Raw genomic sequence first — 20,630 nt, forward strand, 5'->3', positions numbered from 1 at the left:
TTCCAGAAAGACAATGTGGAATTTTGTGTTCCGGAGAAAAATAGGTGTACATGCAATTAGCTCCCTGTAGAATGCTTCACATGACGGCATTCGTCACCACTCGCCCCTTTCCGTAACCTGCAAGAAGACTCGTCCCCCATCGGTGAATGTTATGTGCGAAAATATGACAAAACCAATCAGAATGCGCATATGACTTCAAATTCTTCGGACAAAGAATCCCTCAGAAATAATTTTGATTTTACACGTCTTGCATCTAAAAATATACCCTAGATACAGTATTATACAGTATGATTGAACACGTTTAACTGTTAGTCCTGATGTGTTTTAAATAGCATCTTGCATATAGATGACTTAGGGGAAAGAGTAAGTGAATCATTACGCAACGAGTTGACATTTCTTTTAACTATGCCCAATTGCGCTAAGACGGAACCCAGTCATAAAAATGGCCACGAGAGGGGCACGAGTCGCTATTCGGCTTGTCCTGGAATAACACGAGTTGGTCACGAATGACATGACGGGTGCACTAACAATTTGCTCTCCGTGATATTTTATGCATGTTAATAATTCATAAAAAAAATGTTTAAAATTGTAATGAGTGAGTGAGTGAGTTTGGTTTAACGCCGCTTTTAACAGTATTCCAGTTATATCGCAGCGTGTCAGCTTAATGTGGGAGGAAAGCCCGAAGTGATGCAGGTCTCAGACGTTTACCACTTCGGTGAAACCCACGAGCACGGTTATGGTGCTGACAAACCTAGAAACATAATCGGGGAGAACCGGGATTCAAACCCACAATCATAGGTTTCTGGCGTGTCCAAGGGACGCAACTCTGCACAGCGAATCGCGGCACCTTAGACGACTGGGCCACCCGTGCCCCCCGTTAAAAATTGTAATTTGGGGAGGACAAGCATAATAGCTTCATTTTAAACTCAAAAATAATTGTTGGCATCTCTGGTTAATCTGTCAAACCATGACAGATGAATTATAGAAATATAAAAGAATCAGGTGTTCTTTAATATATTTTAGGTGTTTATATTGACTAAAGTGAACTAAATAGCAGTGTATATTTCTACAGCACTACACGACAGGTGTTTGTCACACTTCAAGTCACCTTGAACCTATTGTTGAAATGAACATTATTCAAACACCACACTACAAAACCGATCTAGTCCCCAAAGAACAGTATCTGTGACATATAAAATATCTTCCCTGACCTCACTACCTTACACCTGTCAAAACATTCCTCACTATCAGCCATTGGTTGGACGACTAATACCGACAGATGCTAGCATTTATTAACATATATACATACATAGATACGCAAGGATACTTCATTTGCAAGTGGCAATAGTACTATATTACCATACCTACGACACAATAGCTGCTAACATATTCAAGGCTGTGTTTCACTGACAATAACTTAGGCGTCGTGTGAAATACACCCTAGCTCTAAAGGGGAACTAGATTCGAGGCAACTGACAGTCCAAGTGAGTTTGATACAAGTAATTCAAAACAAAAAGTTATTGATGCAATTAATAATTACCCTAATTACATAAAGTGAGTGAGTGAGTGAGTTTGGTTTTACGCTGCTTTTAGCAATATTCCAGCATATACTGGCAGGGGATGCCAGAAATGGGCTTCACACATTGTACCTATGACGGGAATCGAACCCGGGTCTTCGGCGTGACGTGCAAACGCTTTAACCACTTGGCTACCCGACCGCCCCCTAATTATATAAAGACTGTCTCAGCTTCACACAGGGTACAATTCAATCGGAACACAATCCGTGAAGATCCTGGGTAGAATAGGTCTTCAGCAACCCATGCTTGATGTAACGGGCGACTATGATTGTCATAAGAGGCGAATAACGGTATCGGGTGGTCAGGCTTCATCGTATCCCAATTGCGTGGAACGATAATCATGATGTCAATGACTGGATTGTCTGGTCCAGACTCGATTATTTACAGACTGCCGTCATATAGCTGGAATTTTGCTGAGTGTGGCATTAAATATCAAACAAACAATATGGAACACAGGTAACCATTGGTAGAAATTCAGAAAAATAACTTAAAGATACCCAAACTGACCTTCTCTATGAAACTTCTTCTTGATAAAAACACCAATAGAATCATTACTGAATAGGTCTGTGTAATTATCTTCGTAATCGTACGTCGTGTTGCCGTACAAATCATAATCGGTGGAGTTGCCATCCGTGGAGTTGCCACCCCAGGAGGTGTTATGCTTATCCCCAGCACCTGCAGCAACCACCAGGGATGCCTCCTCTCCATCAACGTAGTCCACATCCTCGTCATTGGTGATGGCACTGCTCACCTCCGATCCATTGGTCACATTGTTTTGGTTGTCGTCACTGAGGGTAGTGACAGTGCCGACACTGGTGACATCAGGTCCACCTTCCTCCCCAGTATCCGATACCCCGACATTGCTTGTTTCTGTCGAATGTCCCGCGGTGCTAGGAACAACCGTTGTTTTTCTGTGTATGGACGTGCTGTTCCTGCTGACCTCATCAGTCCAGTGAAGGCCACAACAGAGAAGCAGCACGGCCAGCACCTTCTTCAACATGACCACAACGTTCTTAACTCCATAACTCCATAAAGTTCTCCACTTGTCTAATCGCCGCTTGGCATTATTAACAATTACGGCACAAATATGCCTCCCTGATGTAATTGAGAAAATGGGGCCATTACTTGGTATGTTAATAGAAGCAATTGTTTAAATGCTGCACCAAGTCAGGGAAAGAATGGATGATTGGGCAATAGCTGCAGTCGCATGGGGGTAATTACACAAGGGAATTTCACCTTCGGAATATATGTGGGCGGAGGTCATAAATGTTTTCATTTTAGTTAAATTATCATATTAAGCTCTGTCCGCATACATGCTATTTCATTACCAAAATCCTAAACAGATTAGAAGGGACACATTTCAGTTTTGTCCACAGGTCCGGTGCTGAAATGTCAGAGTATTTAGCTCACCATAATATTACCCTCATAGATATTCATGCGCTCACGTATTTGCACTTAGCAACATGTATACTAGATATGATGGTCTTTGGAACAAGTGACAAGCAGGTTGAAAGGAATATTTGTTTGTTTGTTGTTAAACAGTGCACTCAGATATGTTGCAGCCAGATGATGGCGAGTCTTGGCTAGACAATCCAGTGATTGACATCATGAGCTCCAATCTATGCAATATCGATGACATGCATCAACCAAGTCAACAAGCCTGTCCTGTTAGTCACCAATTACAACAAGTATGGGTTGCTGAAGACCAATTCTAACCTGGATCTTCATGGGTAGAAAGCTGATGACAATGTACCAAATGTATCATTCATGGTTGTTTGTTTGTTTGTTTGTTGTTTAACGCTGCACTCGGCAATATTCCAGCTATATGTTGGCGGTCTGTAAATAATCGAGTCTGGACCAGACAGTCCAGTGATTGACATCATGAGCATCGATCCACACAATTGGGATCGATGACAAGCCTGACCACCTGATCCCGTTAGTTGCCTCTTTCGACAATCATAGTCGCCTTTTACGGCAAACATGGGTTGTTGAAGATCTATTCTACCCTGGATCTTCACAGGTCTATTCATGGTTGATAGAGAAAAAAATCAATATCGCAATATATTTTCATTAGCAGTTTAACATCTCCAATCAGTGACCTGTATGACCTTCTCCTAGGCATTCTCGACGGGCATACATCATGCTTCACCCCTGGGAGAGATCCTGCCGTGTCCAATACCACAATAGTTGGGGGTCTTTGTGACCCAGGCATCTGGACATCAATACAAACATTGATCTTCTGATGGTAATTTCCCCTGGCTGCCTTGTGGGGAATGTTCATGGATGGGGAAATGAATGTGAGGTGAGGGGAGGTGAAATGGTGAGTGAGTATGGTTTTACCCCGCTTTAGCAATATTCCAGCAATGTCACGGCGGGGGACACCAGCAATGGGCTTCACACATTGTACCCATGTCTGGAATCGAACCTGGGTTTTCGGCGTGACGAACAAACGCTTTAACCACAAGGCTACCCGACCGCCCCGGAGGTGAAATGGCGTTTAATGTCACGTTCAAGATTATTGCACTTGAATAGCAAAATGCATGCATGTGTGTGTATATGTGGACGTGCGGATGCTGGTACTAGTCCAATGAGATACCATGCCGCAGTTTAATGTGGATACCCCAATTTAGGCACAGTATACTGACTCCGAGTCAACCAGTCCTAGTAAAATTTTAGCCCTTTAAGAATGGCAGGCAGGGTAACAACAAGTACCATCTCTTAACGTCTTTTGATGTGACCGGGATCAACCACCGACCTTCACTCTCCAGGCAGCTACGTGTATAACGAATGTATGGCTGTAAGGAGAGCATCAACAGCCATGAATCTGAGGTGAGGTGAAATGGAGTTTAACGTCGCGTCCAAGATTATTGCACTTATATAGCGACGTACATGTACGTGTGTGTGTTTGTGGGGCTGTACTAGTCCGGAGTGATGCCGATTTATAGTGCTAGCTTGCTGAGATACCATGCCGCAGTTTAACATGAATATCCCACTCAGACACAGTATACTGACTCCGAGCTGACCAGTCCTTGTTTTAGCCCCTTAATGCCGAGCGCCAGACAGGGTAACAACCAGTACCATCTTTTAACGTCTACTGGTATGACGCGGCAGGGGATCGAACCCCGGGCCTTCCGCTCTCCAGGCGGACGCTCTACCACTAGACCACGGAGGCGGTCGCCATGAACCTGAAGGTGAGGTACAGCAAAGTGGTCATCAAGTCCTCCAGGACTGACATACCAGTGTGGCTGCTTGTAACAGACTGCCTCTGGAGAATCACAGCAATTACAAGTCAGATCAATCAACACTACAGACAGCTTGGGGGCTCTGAGTACATGTATCCTCAATACTCGTCAAGTTACTTGGAACAGTGTCAAAACTTACACCCTCCATTAGACATTGAATCAAATATTAAATTCATTGATCAATATCTAGAAGACGCTCTACTAGGGCTGGACAGGTAACTCGGGTCGGGTGGGTACTGAGTAGGACCCTAGTAACCACACGACTTCCCGACTATTATGACAATAATATCATTCCATGGTTACACAAGTAAGATGCTAATGTTGGCATTTCTTTCTGACCATGTGCACATTCCTTCTGAATTTATATGTTTCAGTAAAGACAAAGCTTTGACAGCCAACTTCATTGTATGCACGATCATTTTATACTATATCTAAATAGTTTCTGCCAGGAAACAGATCTCCAGATACACATACGACTTAAAATACAACATCAAAGTAAGAAAATACTATGTATTTGATCATTTTCGGAACCTGTCAGTTTGTTACATATAATCTACAGATAAAACAACAGAGTGGCGTCACAGTGTCAGAGAGTAAATATGTTCCTGTGGAATATTTTCCCGGGTATATTGCTCCCCAGGAACAAAACTCCTGGTATATCGCTTGCACCAGAACATATGGGGAACATATTTGCCCAGGTATATTGTTCACAGGAACAAAACTCCTGGTATATCGCTTGCACCAGAACATATGGGGAACATATTTGCCCAGGTATATTGTTCACAGGAACAAAACTCCTGGTATATCGCTTGCACCAGAACATATGGGGAACATATTTGCCCAGGTATATTGTTCACAGGAACAAAACTCCTGGTATATCGCTTGCACCAGAACATATGGGGAACATATTTGCGTCCACAATGGCTGCATTTTAACAAGAAATCGCTGAAGTACATGTCTATACATTCTCGTGGTCTCAGAACCCTATGTATGTCAGCTTCATTATGTACGGACTACTCATTATCGGACCACTCATTACCGATACGTGGGGAGCACGGGGGATTCATCACTTCTTGATGATTTCCCACAGACACAATCATTATCTCTTTACCCATCTTCCTGATGCAAGGGAGTTAACTGAAGGTAAAAGTCCAGTTTCCACCCTTGCTGAACGAGGCTAACACTTCTGGGTTAAATTGTAGCGCCACCAGTGGCTTTTACGAGTTATGTCCCTTCGATGTCCCTCCTATTGACCAATCAGATTCCACCTCTCAAACACTTGCATTTACTTCAAACAATATGGCGGCACCCACTGAAGACGATCTGATCGTAGATCAAGATCTACCGTATTTTCTTGAGTATAGTGCGCACCCATGTATAATGCGCACCCCCCTCCAGCGGGTTCAATATTTTGGAAAAAAAGAAATTTGAATATTATGCGCAGAAATTTTTTACACCGTACCCTTTCAGCGAAGTCCGGCAAACGAACGGGTGCTGAGAAACTTCGTTAGTACAAATTCGAAATTTGAGATAAAAAATCACCAGACATGTTTATTTACCGTTTAAATAGTATTTATTGTTCTGCTAGGCATTGTTTTATATTTAGGGATTAAGATTACCTTGCGTATTTTCTCGTAAACTAAGCTGGAAACAGCAATCAGCTGTACACACGTTTTCTTGGAATCGACCGGTGATTCGGTCAAGAAACACCCAATGATATAACTTTATAAGATTTTTAAATGCAAGGATCGGCAACAATTGTATCTGAAACTATTTTATTTATCAGGAATAATATATTCCATTATTTTCTTAATTATATGCAACCTTTACTAAATATATTTAAAATAATAATAACCCTAAGCGAAGCAGCTGATCCCTATTCCCGGGTATTATTTTTTACATGGAACATGTCTGACCAGTCACCGTCAAGGCTCACGCGCACGTGATCACGTGATCGCGAGAATTTCATGTTGACATAGAATCGTCAAACAAAAACAAATATGACTTTTAACGAGTCAAAGTATGTCATTTATGATATATGTATCCATTCTCTGTCAACTAAAGTTTGTTTCAAGGCGTCAATAGCGGTATTCTGACCGTGGTTGCTGTTAATAACGGTGAGTTGTGCGATCTTCCGATCGCTTCACACACGATTTCGCCAAAATTAATAAAAACAATATTATAAGGAATTTTGAATAAAATCAATGAAATAAGTTACAAACATAAGTCCAGATATACAAAGAACACTTTTTATAGCCAGAAAGTGTAATTACATGATTATTTTGCGTACTTCAGTATGGATTTGTTGACATGGTATTTCCGGTGTTTTGTGCTCACGGTAATGTCTTTCCATGGGGGAAAAAACATCCAAACTCATAATTCGTGTATAATGCGCACCCCCTTCTACACAGCTGTGTTTTTTCGAAAAAAAGTGCGCACTATACTCAAGAAAATACGGTATATTGTAACAAAACGGATCTTACTTGTGAAGTGCATCAAATCACCTTGATTTAAAACATGAAAAGATTTGGAAACTATCTGTTGATGTTGAATAATATGGTATCCCAACAGTGTCTGAAAATTGCCAGGCTCCCATCAGGACCCACAGACTTTAGAAGCCACAGGACCTGACTAAACTCTTCAGTCCCTCATTTAAAAAAAACTGCAGCTTCTTGTGACAAATAAATTGACACGTAAATTATACTGCTGGCCATAAGGACCCATACAAATTTGAAACTATGGGCAGACAAAATATCTACCTAACACGGGCCTACAGGTAGAAACTTATTTCAAACACTGTATCACAACCTCATCAGCATCAGTAAGTTATCTTTGATGCCATTTTCTAATTACATGTATTTTAGATTTTCCAGGGAAAAGAAATGAGCAGTATACAGATTCAGTTTATTTTGTAAATCGAGACCCTTGATAGTCAAAGCTCTTCACATCTGCCCATCAGTTCTACCCATAACCAGACAAAGAACAGTAGGTCAGCATTCGTCTATTTTCATTTTGTATACAGGAATTGTCAAAGGCCTGAATTAATTTCCTTTGTCGGACCATGTTTTCCAGTTCATCAGACAGCGGGCAATTTTACATGAAACTTCATTTACTTTCTTATTTCACTTATTTGGCCAAATATTATTTTTTTACATGACACATGTATGAAAGGTGGTAAAATGGGGTTTAATGTCGTGTCCCATATTATATATCCGACAGATATAGCAACGTGCATGCACGTGTGTTAGTGTGTGTGTGTGCACACTGAGATACCATGCCGCAGTTAAACATGAATACTCCACTCAGACACAGTATACTGACTTCGAGCCGATCAGTCATTGTTTTAGCCCCTTAATGCCGAGCCCGAGACAGGGTAACAACAAATACCATCTTTTAACGTCTTTTGGTATGACACGGCCGGGGATCGAACCCCGAACCTTCTGCTCTCCAGGTGGACGCTCTACCACCAGACCACAGAGACGGTCTGAAACATGTATGTAGTTTTTGATCAACTTATGTATCTGTGCAAATGCGTCATGTACACTGTACTATTATATTAATATACCCACATTCTGAGGTATCCATTCACATGCTCACATTTGTGATCAAACTTATGAGTGAGTAAGTGAGTGAGTTGGGTTTAATGCCGCTTTTAACAGTATTTCATTTATATCACGGCGTGTCAGCTTAATGTGGGAGGAAAGCCCAAAGTGATGCAGGTCTCAGACGTTTACCACTCTGGTGAAACCCACCAGTACAGAACTGGGATTAAACCCTCAATCATAGCTTTCTGGCGTGCCCAAGGGACGCAACTCTGCACAGAGAATTGCGGCACATTAGACGACTGGGCCACCGGTGCCCCCGATCAAACTTATGAATGAGTGGATGAAAGAATTTAAAAATCAAAAGTAGTACCGGAAAGATCAAAGTTTGTGTATATGTGTTATGACAAACATGTTTTGTACCACTTTTTATGATACCTGTTTACAGAGAACCAAATGGGTAATAAAGTGAGTGAGTGAGTGAGTGAGTTTGGTTTTACACTGCTTTTAGCAATATTCCAGCAATATCAAGGCGGGGGACACCAGAAATGGGCTTCACACATTGTACCCATGTCAGGAAACGAACCCGGGTCTTCGGCGTGACGAGCAAACGCTTTAACCACTAGGCTACCCGACCACCCCGGGTAATAAAGCAGTGTATGATAAGGAAGACATCTTATTTTACAACATCACAAACAATGGCCATGTTGAGTGCAGATGAGGATGTTAGAAACATATTGTCATTATCACGTACACAAAGTCTCCACTAGTTTGTCTAAACATATCTTATTGTCCAAAATGACAATAGGATTGGGTATAGGTGCAGCACTTATTGTCGTCTTTCCTTTCAACTTGTCCTGAATAATTCGTAAATTCATGATTTTCTTCACAAATTTAAGAAAAAAAGTAATCTGAAAGCTACAATTAAAAAGGAACCCCAGCGCTACATGTCACCCAAATGTAAGCTTTATTATCCTTGAATTTTCAGTAAAGATGATGTTTAAATATTTGCCACATTTAAAAAGTATGTTTAAATTTCAAATTGAAGTCATATAATAGTCCCACACATTTTTTCAAAGTTTCACCTTGGGGTTTCTCAGACAAACATTCTGAAAGATTATTCACAATTTGATATTTTTTCATTTTAAAAAAAAATTAATATAAACCTTAGACTTATCTCTTCAGAAGGTTCAGAGAAAAAGTCCAAAGTTAACTTCAGTGTGATGGATTAACAATGGACATTCAGTTCTGATGAGCTAAACTGAAGTAATGATTTTGGGGTTTTGGGGTTTAACGCCGCATTCAGCAATATTCCAGCTATATGACAGTGGTCTGTAAATAATCGAGTCTGGACCAGTCAATCCAGTGATCGACATCATGAGCATCGATCCACGCCATTGGGTTATAATGACAAGCATCGATCAAGTCAGCGAGCCTGACCACCTGATCCTGTTCGTCGCCTCTTACGACAAGCATAGTTGCATTTTATGGCAAGCATGGGTTGCTGAAGACCTATTCTACCCCGGATCTTCACAGGTCTGGAAGCAATGAAAGGTCCAGGTAGCAGGGGTTTCAAAGATGACATCATTACCATGGCAGATAACTTAACTACTTTGGTGTGAGAATGTCTGTAGCTCAAAACTCATCACGGACTCACACGGCCACTACATGTGGAGGAATCACGTCTCTATTTTAACATTCAGAAATCTAATCCATCAATCTGAATAGTACACTAATCTGACAAGAAGAAGTACCGTTTATTAACTTATTGATCTTGTGAACTTAAGTAGGGGACATTAATGAAAAGGCAATTAATGGCCATTTTTTTAAATTTTAATTTCCAAAGAGCATTATCTCAACATTCCAAATTTTTGCCCCTTCCTGCAAATACAAATTCACACAAACATCCTGCTATTTAACAGCAGCAGCTGTCCAAGACACGCTAGAAAGTGCTGATCGTGACGATTCAAAACAACTCAACTCTCTTGAAGAGTCCGCCCTTTGAGCAGTTTCATGGAATATTTCTATCCATTTCACACAAACTGGCTTATAAAGGGGAGGTTCCATGATAAGGCATATGTGACTATGATTAACAGCTGCAACATTACCTTCTCTAAATGGTTTGAACTTCCTCAAAGAAACCAAAAGGCTGAACTCTTGAAGCCTTAAAGTCTATTCATAAGTCATGCATTGATAAAATAATGTGCATATTAATAATGCTCCCAATCCACACCCTAGCAGGCTCAAAGCGCTACATTATTACCCTGGTCAATGGATCACTGTGCGCTATTTTCGTTCTCAGCTCCCTGGGGAGTATACAATATATACGATCTAGTATGCAGTCTAGGACAATGTGCTTAATCTCATCAGTCCAGAGAATTTCTAAAGTATTCACAAAGAATTTTAAATGTCAAAATAAAAATATCCTTTATTATTCTTGTTTGGTTAAATTGTTCAAAAGAATACCGCAATTGTGTAAATCTCAGCAATTATTTAACTTTCATGAAGACTGAAAAGTATCAGGCCTCATTATAGAACTGAATTAACTACCAGGATGACACCACAGCGGACAGCAGTAAATGGTGGTGTTGAGAGATTGAATAGGGTTTTACTAAAAGCCATCAAAGTGTTCAGAACTGCAAAGAGACTGGAAACGAGAATTACCAATGTTTCTATTGGCCACAGAACAACTCGTCACAGCATGACAGGCAAAACACCAGCAGAGCTTTAGAAGAACAAGATTCCTGAAGTGTGTTTAGAACACAATGACACAGATGTACGTCACAGAGATGCTAAAATAAAACAAAAATAAAAGTAAGAATTGCCAAACCATTGCAGTTGGAGACTGTGTCACTAAGAGGAAACACAGACACAGACACAGACAGACACAGACAGACACAGACAGACACACAGACACACACAGACACACAGACACACACAGACACACAGACACACACAGACACACACAGACACACACAGACAGACACACAAGTTCTCTGCAACCTTCAACCCAGAACTTATCTAGTGACTCACAAGAAAGGTGTGACCGTCGGAAAAGGCAATCATAAGATCACTCGTAATTCATCCACAATGATGGTGACAACATTTCTGAAGCAGGAGATCCAGTTGATGACAGTCCAAGGGAGACAACTCAACCCTACAGATGTCCTCAAGATCTGAGCTGAGTGGTCCGGCCACCCTGAAGAATGACAAGGCTTCCCGAGATATATCATGGCTTTAGATGTACTAGTAATTTAAGAGAATACATCAGTGTAGGAAACAGGGTGAAAGTTTAGACATATTTGTGTTTACAGTTTAAGATATTACAGTTTATTGACAAAGTTTATATTATTATTAAATGTCTAGTGGTAAATAATCATCTGACAATTTGATATTTTTTCTCCATAATTATAGGAATTATTTCCTCTGAATCTTGAGAGATCTTAACATATTGTTTAGTTTAATATACTGTAAATCTTGAAATTATTGCATCTCCAAATCAATACGCCTGCTGATCCCTAGCTAAAAATGTGACTCAGTATCAATACGACTCCCCCCACCCCATCCCTAGTGGAATGATACACATCCTTACCTTAATCCCATCAAACAGCAAATAGCACTGCTTACTGGAGCTGACTAGAGCACTTCCATAAAAACAATAAACAGTGTTTTCCTAAAAACAGCACAGTTTATATGTTTATTCTGTTCAAAGGAAGTTCAAAGGCAATGAAATGATTGAACCGACAACAGTTCACTGATTGGTATGCAGAGAAGGTGTCAACAAACTTGAAGGCAGATAACAAGACAAGGGCTGTAGATCTGAGGAGTGTGATGAAGCCTATCGGTACGCGTTGAGTGAGTGAGCCTTTGACGCAGTGTTGCAATTGAATGACATTGTTATATACTTGTTACAACTGCTGCTCATTAAACTATGATGTGAAATATACATAGTTGTTTGTGTTTAAATTCAAGTTGGTATTTCCGCTATCCAATGTGTGAAGTGACGCATCTGTTGATAGTCATTTTGGAGACATAAATGCGAAGATTAGTTAATGCGAGCAAAGACCACTCATAATTTTCACATTTAATTCAGGCTCTTGTTAATTTCAAGGTTTACAGCATATATAAAAATGTATTATACTGTTACAATAACAACATATCAGTAGATTCAGTTTCTTTAGAGAATAGGAGGGGGAAATGTGGCTATATATTGTGTCACCTGACACTCAAATACTAGATTCTGATTGGTTAAGCAGCAAGCCATTATTTTCCATGTATCCTTCTCATGTAGCCCACTGAGAAATCAATCAGAACACATCTTAGGTAATTTGCATATCTCGAATATGTTTCGATCGGTTGAAATGAATCGATGTTTATCCAAATGCATTTGGTAAACGGAAGTTTTGTTTGCTTGTCTGCTTCACGTTTGGCTGAGTTAAACTACGGACATATATTTGACCCTGTAGGGCTCAGGGTACATAGGGTCACACAGAGTGTACATCACATCATCTACCCCTTGAGACAAGTTGACAACTTATTACCGTATTCGACGTAATAAGCGTCCCACTCTAATAAGCGCCCTCGGCGATATTTGCCAATATATTGGCTAGTGAACAATCCCAATTAGCACTCTTCTGACTGATCAATGTACACAATTCGTGTACATTTATTTGTGTATAATACACACTCGTGTGTTATATGCACCCTTAATTATGGGCAATTAAATTCTGGAAAGATATATCTTTTCTTTTGTATCATTTCAGGCTGTCAGCAGAAACCATAAAATTTACGATCTTTCGACTCTTTCACCAAAATTATATTCTAATAAAAGCTCCCTATTTCTAATTTTGAGAGCGCCCTGGGCGCTTATTACGTCGAATACGGATATGATGATAAATTATCATTACAACAGCACCACGTGTGTGCTTGTAAACGAGTGACGGTTACGAGTGACGGTTACGAGTGACGTCATGATGTCATACAGCGTGTGCTGTTACTTTTCATGATGTAGAAGCCGGGAAGCAGAACTAAAGTTTAGCACCAATATAAACAGTAAATCATGAAATTTATGCGTCTCCAAATTAATATGGCTGCTGACCCCAACCAAAATATGCGACTAAATATGAATACAACTTCCCCCACCCCATCCCCAGTGGAATGAGTGAGGGAGTGAGTATGGTGTTTACGCCGCTTTTAGCAATATTCCAGCAACATCATGGCAGGGGACACCAGAAATGGGCTTCACACATTGTGCCCACATCGGGAATCGAACCCGTGTCTTCGGCGTGATGAGCGAACGCTTTAACCACTAGGCTACCTGACCATCCCTCCCTGGAATGAGTGAGTGAGTAAATTGGGTTTAACGCCACTTTTAACAATATTCCAGTTATATCGATTCGTGTCAGCTTAATGTGGGAGGAAAGCCCAAAGTGATGCAGGTCTCAGACGTTTACCACTTCGGTGAAACCCACGAGCACGGGTATGGTGCTGACAAACCTAGAAACATAATTGGGACGAACCGGGATTGGAACCCACTATCATAGGTTTCTGGTGTGCCCAAGGGACGCAACTCTGCACAGCGAATCGCGGCGCCTTAGACGACTGGGCCACCTGTCCCCCCTCTTGTGACAAGACAAAGGCTGTAGATCTGAGGAGCGTGATGGTGCTGACAAGCCTAGAAACATAGGTATGATGTATGCACATTGCTGATATTTTGAAAGGAACAAGTATTTGTCACAGAAGTGACGAAATGTCCCCCGCCTGTATATACACCATAGTACCAAATATGAAGACAATCCAGCGATTAGTTCTTGAGATATCGTGGCAACACCGTTTTCCAACTCCAAAAGCAGATTTGCCTGCTGTGACCTTGAAAATGGGGTCAAGGTCACCAAAACCGACTGGTGTCTGCGGAGTCTGTATATACACCATAGTTCCAAATATGAAGACAATCCAGAGATTAGTTCTTGAGATATCGCGGCAACACCGTTTTCCAACTCCAAAAGCAGATTTGCCTGCTGTGACCTTGAAAATGGGGTCAAGGTCACCAAAACCGACTGGTGTCTGCGGAGTCTGTATATACACCATAGTTCCAAATATGAAGACAATCCAGTGTTTAGTTCTTGAGATATCGCGGCAACAAAGAGGTGGGACGTACGGACGGTCATGAATACTATATCCCCCGCTTCGCGTTTTCGCGCGGCGGGGGACAATTAGAAAGACATCTGGCAATCAATAGAAAGCTTAAAAATACACCTGTAAGAGTTAGACTTGGTTTAATCGAGATAATGATTAACATTGGTTGAAAATGTTGAACATTTAAGGGTCTGTCCTATATGTCTGAAACTAAAGATGAATATTATGTCTTATTCACCTGTGATGCATATAGGAATGAACGAAAGGGTACACTCCTAACAGTTACAATAGACAGATACTTGTTAAACTCCTGACTTCAGAGAATGAGTGAGTGAGTGAGTTGGGTTTAACGCCGCTCTTAACAGTATTCCGGTTATATCACGGCGTGTCAGCTTAATGTGGGAGGAAAGCCCGAAGTGATGCAGGTCTAAGACGTTTACCACTTCGGTGAAACCCACAAGCACGGGTATGGTGCTGACAAACCTAGAAACATAATTGGGGCGAACTGGTATTCGAACCCACAATCATAGGTTTCTGGCGTGCCCAAGGGACGCAACTCTGCACAGCGAATCACAGCGCCTTAGACGACTGGGCCACCCGTGCCACCCGTGCCCCCCTTCAGAGAATTAGGTAAATTTACTTCTATATTTAATACCTTCATTAGCTTTATGAAACCATTTACTCATTACTAACAACTAGTTTTAATCATTCATGTCCATATTATAACAGTGTCATGTATTTACTCCTTAAACATGGCATGGAGGTCCTACATACACAAACTACCTTGATCCTACAGGCCATTTCATAAATGAATGACCTTCAAAGTGAATGACAATAGTATTGAATGTGTTAGATATTTTAAAATTATTAAACAAAACTTTCTTGAAATTCAAGCATTGTGGCTCAATGTGAACTCTAGTGACCTTGACCCTATATGGCGGTCCCTCAATAATTAAAGTGATAAAAATCATATATACACAGAGAAAATGCACATAAAGTGTTAACACTTAATGGTCAAGCCTTTTGTTGTTGCCAAGATCATACTGAGTGACCTTGACATGCAATCATCCAATCACATGTCCCAATGTGTATATAGGAGGCATATCAGGTACAAAGTCTCTCACATCTGTCATAAGCATGTGATTGAAAAAAACAACTGTAGCAGTGACGGTGGTCAACTTCTAGTAAACATATCGAGCACCCCCCTCCCAACTTACATATGGCTGGTAAAAGGCTACTATGCTTGTTTCAGATACATGAAGGTGGTCTGTAAATAATCGAGTCTGGACCAGACAATCCAGTGATTGACATCATGAGCATTGATCCACTCAGTTGGGATACGATGACATGCATCAACCAAGTCAGCGAGCCTGCCCTGTACAATAATGCTATAGATCAGAAACGCCTCAAATAGCAATACTATCATAAATGCTTGAAACATATCATGTGTGTGTGTGTGTGTGTGTGTGTGTGTGTGTGTGTGTGTGTGTGTGTGTGTGTGTATATATATATATATATATATATATATATGTTACAGGAAACAAGTATAATCAGTGATTAAGTCTAATAACTGGAAATTTCAGTGATTATGTCTAATAACTGATTCACTCGGTGGTTATGTCTAATTACTGAAATCTTCAGTAATTAGACATAATCACTGAAATGAACCAAGGGATTTTATACTTGTTTACTGAAAGCATATCCCTGCCTTTTATAATAACTTGTGAGAAGGCTTCATAATCCTGTACTAAGCCAATCTCCTGTAAACAAACAGAATCATGTGTTGTAACAACATTTGAGAAGGCTTCGCTAGTTGTCCATAGAAATCAAAACATATGTTACAGGAAACAAGTATAATCAGTGATTAAGTCTAATAACTGGAAATTTCAGTGATTATGTCTAATAACTGATTCACTCGGTGGTTATGTCTAATTACTGAACCAAACCAAACTGTATAATGCTGACGATTTCAATACCGATTGAACACTCTCTTTGCGTCAAGCGGTTCAACTTGACTCAGTCTGTGGTGGTCAAGGCTTTGTAAGGTGTAATTGTGTTGGATCTAAACGGTGTCAGACCAATCGCTGCAAATGTTTTAAGGCCAAGATGCAATGTAATTCTAGATGTCATTCAAGTCTTTCATGTGCAAACAAACATTCCTGAATGTCCATCTGACTGCTATTTGTCATACCATTCACGTCATACCATTTTATGAAATAAAAGATTGAACTGTTTAAGCTTATTTCTGTGATTTTTGTGTAAGGTATCTGGTTACAGGAGTTGTATTTACTTTGATAGCTAATCTAATTTCAAAACTAGCACACATTATAAAAACAAGGCAGGAATATGCTTTCAGTAAACAAGTATAAAATCCCTTGGTTCATTTCAGTGATTATGTCTAATTACTGAAGATTTCAGTAATTAGACATAACCACCGAGTGAATCAGTTATTAGACATAATCACTGAAATTTCCAGTTATTAGACTTAATCACTGATTATACTCGTTTCCTGTAACATATATATATATATATACTTCAGTTATACATGCTATATTTATATCACAAGAAATGTACATCCATGTAACGTATGTTCACTACAATTGATTAAACCTACTGTACAACCTTGGTACCTGATGTACAACCCTTTGAAAGGAATAAAAAATGTCCACAAAAAAAAATTCACTCGAAAATAAAAAAACACAATGACACACAAAAAAAAGAAAGAAAAGTCAGCGAGCCTGATCACCCAATCCTGTTAGTCGCCTCTTACAAGCACAGTCACCTTTAAGGGCAAGCATGGGTTGCTGAAGACCTATTCTACCCCGGATCTTCACGGAAAGACATAACCAGGCCGTTGACAGTGACCCCTTGATGGATAAGCTTGTAGGAAAAGTAAGTAATTTGAATACAATGCATACATGCTCTAAAGTAACTGACCAATATGAGACGCTGATGCTGTAAGTTGGAGCTGTTGCTCGATATGAAAAACACTGAAAAATTCAAATGATCCTCTTGTCACAAAGTAGACTAACATTTAGTCTCAAATCTTATATTACACAATATCCTTCTTGACTCTAAAAATAAAATAAAATTCCCTATGCTGTGGAATAGAGCTAGCTTGAGCTGGCTAGACTTGCTTTTGTATGCATTTCTAGATTTTTTTTTTTTCATAAGATAAATATATTCCACGGTCATGGTGCAGGACTAGTCACAAAGATGAAACAGGCACTACAACCGGGGACTTAAACCAACACTGGTCAATCACCATACACACCATCATCAAAGTTTAACTCCATGGCTTTGTGCTCTGTACAGAATTCAAGCAGGTCCTGTGTATCTGATGTCCCTGGAACTTGGAATAAAACAAGCCTCCCCACACACCTGCACAAGAAGCTTCTGATGAAGCACAACAATAAAGTTTCTTGTCTCCATGGATGACTGGGTTGGAGGGTCATTCTACTGCAACCTCTATTGTCAGAGGTGTAACCAAAGGGAGGGCAGTACCGACTGGCCTACATGACAACTTTCAGACACAGAGAGGGATAACTGTATGTGTGACATCAAGCGCAACAAATCTACAACCTCTTGCCATGCAGGGTCTAATGATTACCCTAGCTTGTCTCACAGTCCCTCAACCACATCAATTTCCCTTCCCCCAGGCCTTACTGTTATGCTATAATCCTACATGAAGCAAGTCTAGATTTTCCCCAGAATCCCCCAAGTCACTGGGCTCCTTTTCAACTTAAATATAGTTGTTTGTTTCTATCAAAATTATATATTTTCAGAGACTAAGCATTAGTCTATGATTACCCCAATGTTTTAGCTTCATAGTCTCTTTTCTAGACAAGACAGGCAACATTTGCTGAAAACTGTGATTTCCCAACAGACTAATTTACCAATTCACTTGATTGAGTATCTGTTCACTCCATGCTGGGAATCAAGTCAAGGAGTCTTCATCATAAAGACTTCATCATCATTTTTTAAAGACTAGTCCTGAAGACTAGTGTTACCCTAATTCCACTGGTTCTCAGAGTGTGCAGCTAGTCGGCTTGAAAAAAAAAATGTTTACTTTGTTTACATTTTCTGTCAGTTTTATTCAGTTCCAATTTGTAGCAAACTTTAACCATTTAGAACTGGCTCAGAATTAGTCAATAAGGACTATCATCATTGGAATTTTACTTGTCCTTGGCACAATTTTGTAGTCTTGGGCCAGCAGGCAAAGATGAATTTCCAAGTCTGTTAAGGAGGTCCTTAGATTAAAATACTATTTCAAAAAACCTCAAGAACAAAAGCAAGTCATAGTAGTAAATGACAAGTATTGTTTTCACTTGTTACGAAAAACTACAGTAAACTATGTTTATAATGAACACGCTTATATCGAACTGATGGATACAACGAACTGACGGATACAACGAACTGACGGATAGAACGAACTGACGGATACAACGAACTATTTCTTGGCCCATCCATTTGCTGTATGAAGCCTGTACATTATGCTTATAGCGAACTACGGTTATAACAAATAAAAATTAGCGGTCCCTTTGAGTTCATTATCACCATACTTTACTGTATGCTCATAAAACATCCTATTCTGTACTCAAAATTAGGGTGTTATTTTGATGATAGGGTAAACTGATGAAAAGCATGCATCACCAGCAGATTTCGGCCCCAAGGTCTGTACTAAAAGCTAATGAATGTAGTGTTCTGTCATGGCATTATGGTAGCTATGGTTGAGAATTAAGAATTCAATATTTACTAACATCAAGACAAATAGATTGTGTTTTATTTGGCATATTATTTATTACCCTTAAGGAACATAATTTGGTAGCTTCTCCTTGCTAAACAAAATATACAGAAAATACTCTCTTTTTGTTGTATCAGGGCTAAATATGTCTCATTGGCCAATCAACATGGACATGTAATATGTATAGGAGTGTAACGCTTAAAAGAGGATATACTGTAAATCTTGAAATTAACGTGAGCGTGAATTAAATGCGAAAAATGCGTGTGGTCTTTGCTCGCATTTTTAAACATTGCATTTATATCAACAATAAGACATTTTGGATAGTAGAAATACCAACTTAGACATACGCTGATGTATTCCACACCACTGTTTATTGAGCAGCATTTGTATTAAAAGTATATAAACAATGTCATTCAAACACTAATTACGTCTTGTGAATTGTCACTGCTGGGGTCAAGACAAGAGTTCTACTCACTTATGTCATCACTGATCACACCTGCAAGTCCAGACAGACGCCACCCTTTGTTCTTTGCGACTGCGTCAAAGGCCAACACGAGCCAGGGCGCATGTATTGTCTTTGCGGAAGTACTCTACTCAGTGCTAATAAGCGGTGCTATTTGGTGTGTGATTCGATTAATGTAAGGTTGGATTAAGGTGAGGACTCTAAACCTGACTGAGGACATCTTTAGATAGAAATCCACTGATGCTTGAGAGGAGGGGGTGTCGCATTGAGTCGCATTTTTGGCTAGGGTCCAGTGGTCGCATTCTTTTGGAGACGCATAAATTTCACGATTTACAGTACTACGCAGGGATGAGAAAGGATATTTTCCTCTTCAGGTGAAACTTACTTTTAACGGAGCGTGGTCCATAATTTTGGGGTGTGTATGGGGGTTCAGTGGATCTTGGTCATCAGATTTTAAGAAATTTGTGGTAAAAAAATACTGTGGGAGATTCTCACCCCTGTATATGAGTGTTCATGTCATACTATGTTTACGCCACGAGTGATTAAACTTTGGTATTTAGGCACAAGTGTCGTAAACATAGTATGACATGAACATGAATATAATGTTCTACATACAGAGAGAATTTTGGTGTTTACCTATCAGGACAGCAACCACAATTTGTCGGATGACGTCAACAATCTTCAGCTTTGATGTCGTTTCTAGTGACGTCATTCCGACCTCACGTCACAATAAGATTTATAACAATGTCAACAATGCCGTTTGGATGCGGAAACAATACACTGTTGTCTCATGACGTGATATGACCCCGGGCACATAGGATTTTAATGGACCCGATATATTTGTCCTCGTAGGTAATAAATCCAAATATTGGTGAATTCCCAATTGTTTGCCTTACGATTTTACAACATCAGTAGAAACTTAAAAGC

At 40.0% G+C, this 20,630-nt stretch overlaps 1 protein-coding gene across 8 annotated transcripts in view; it reads right to left on the bottom strand.

The window, feature by feature from the left end:
• The window catches only part of LOC124132327 (synaptotagmin-14-like), a 111,677-nt gene that overhangs the window by 74,052 nt on the left and 16,995 nt on the right, over positions 1–20,630 (bottom strand). For 3 of the 8 annotated variants that reach the window (XM_048403213.1, XM_048403212.1, XM_048403211.1), the window contains exon 1: positions 2,085–2,613. The exons of 4 other annotated variants lie outside the window; for them this stretch is intronic. In XM_048403213.1, the coding sequence (XP_048259170.1) occupies positions 2,085–2,577 (493 nt within the window). In that variant the 5' untranslated portion in view covers positions 2,578–2,613. Of the gene's footprint in view, positions 1–2,084; positions 2,614–17,770; positions 17,891–20,630 lie in introns of those variants that run through there. One more of the 8 variants, XM_048403215.1, reaches the window with a different exon arrangement.

Source organism: Haliotis rufescens, unplaced genomic scaffold, assembly GCF_023055435.1.
Source record: "Haliotis rufescens isolate VD_foot unplaced genomic scaffold, xgHalRufe1.0.p SCAF_3, whole genome shotgun sequence".
In the NCBI taxonomy this organism is placed as follows: Eukaryota; Metazoa; Mollusca; class Gastropoda; order Lepetellida; family Haliotidae; genus Haliotis; species Haliotis rufescens.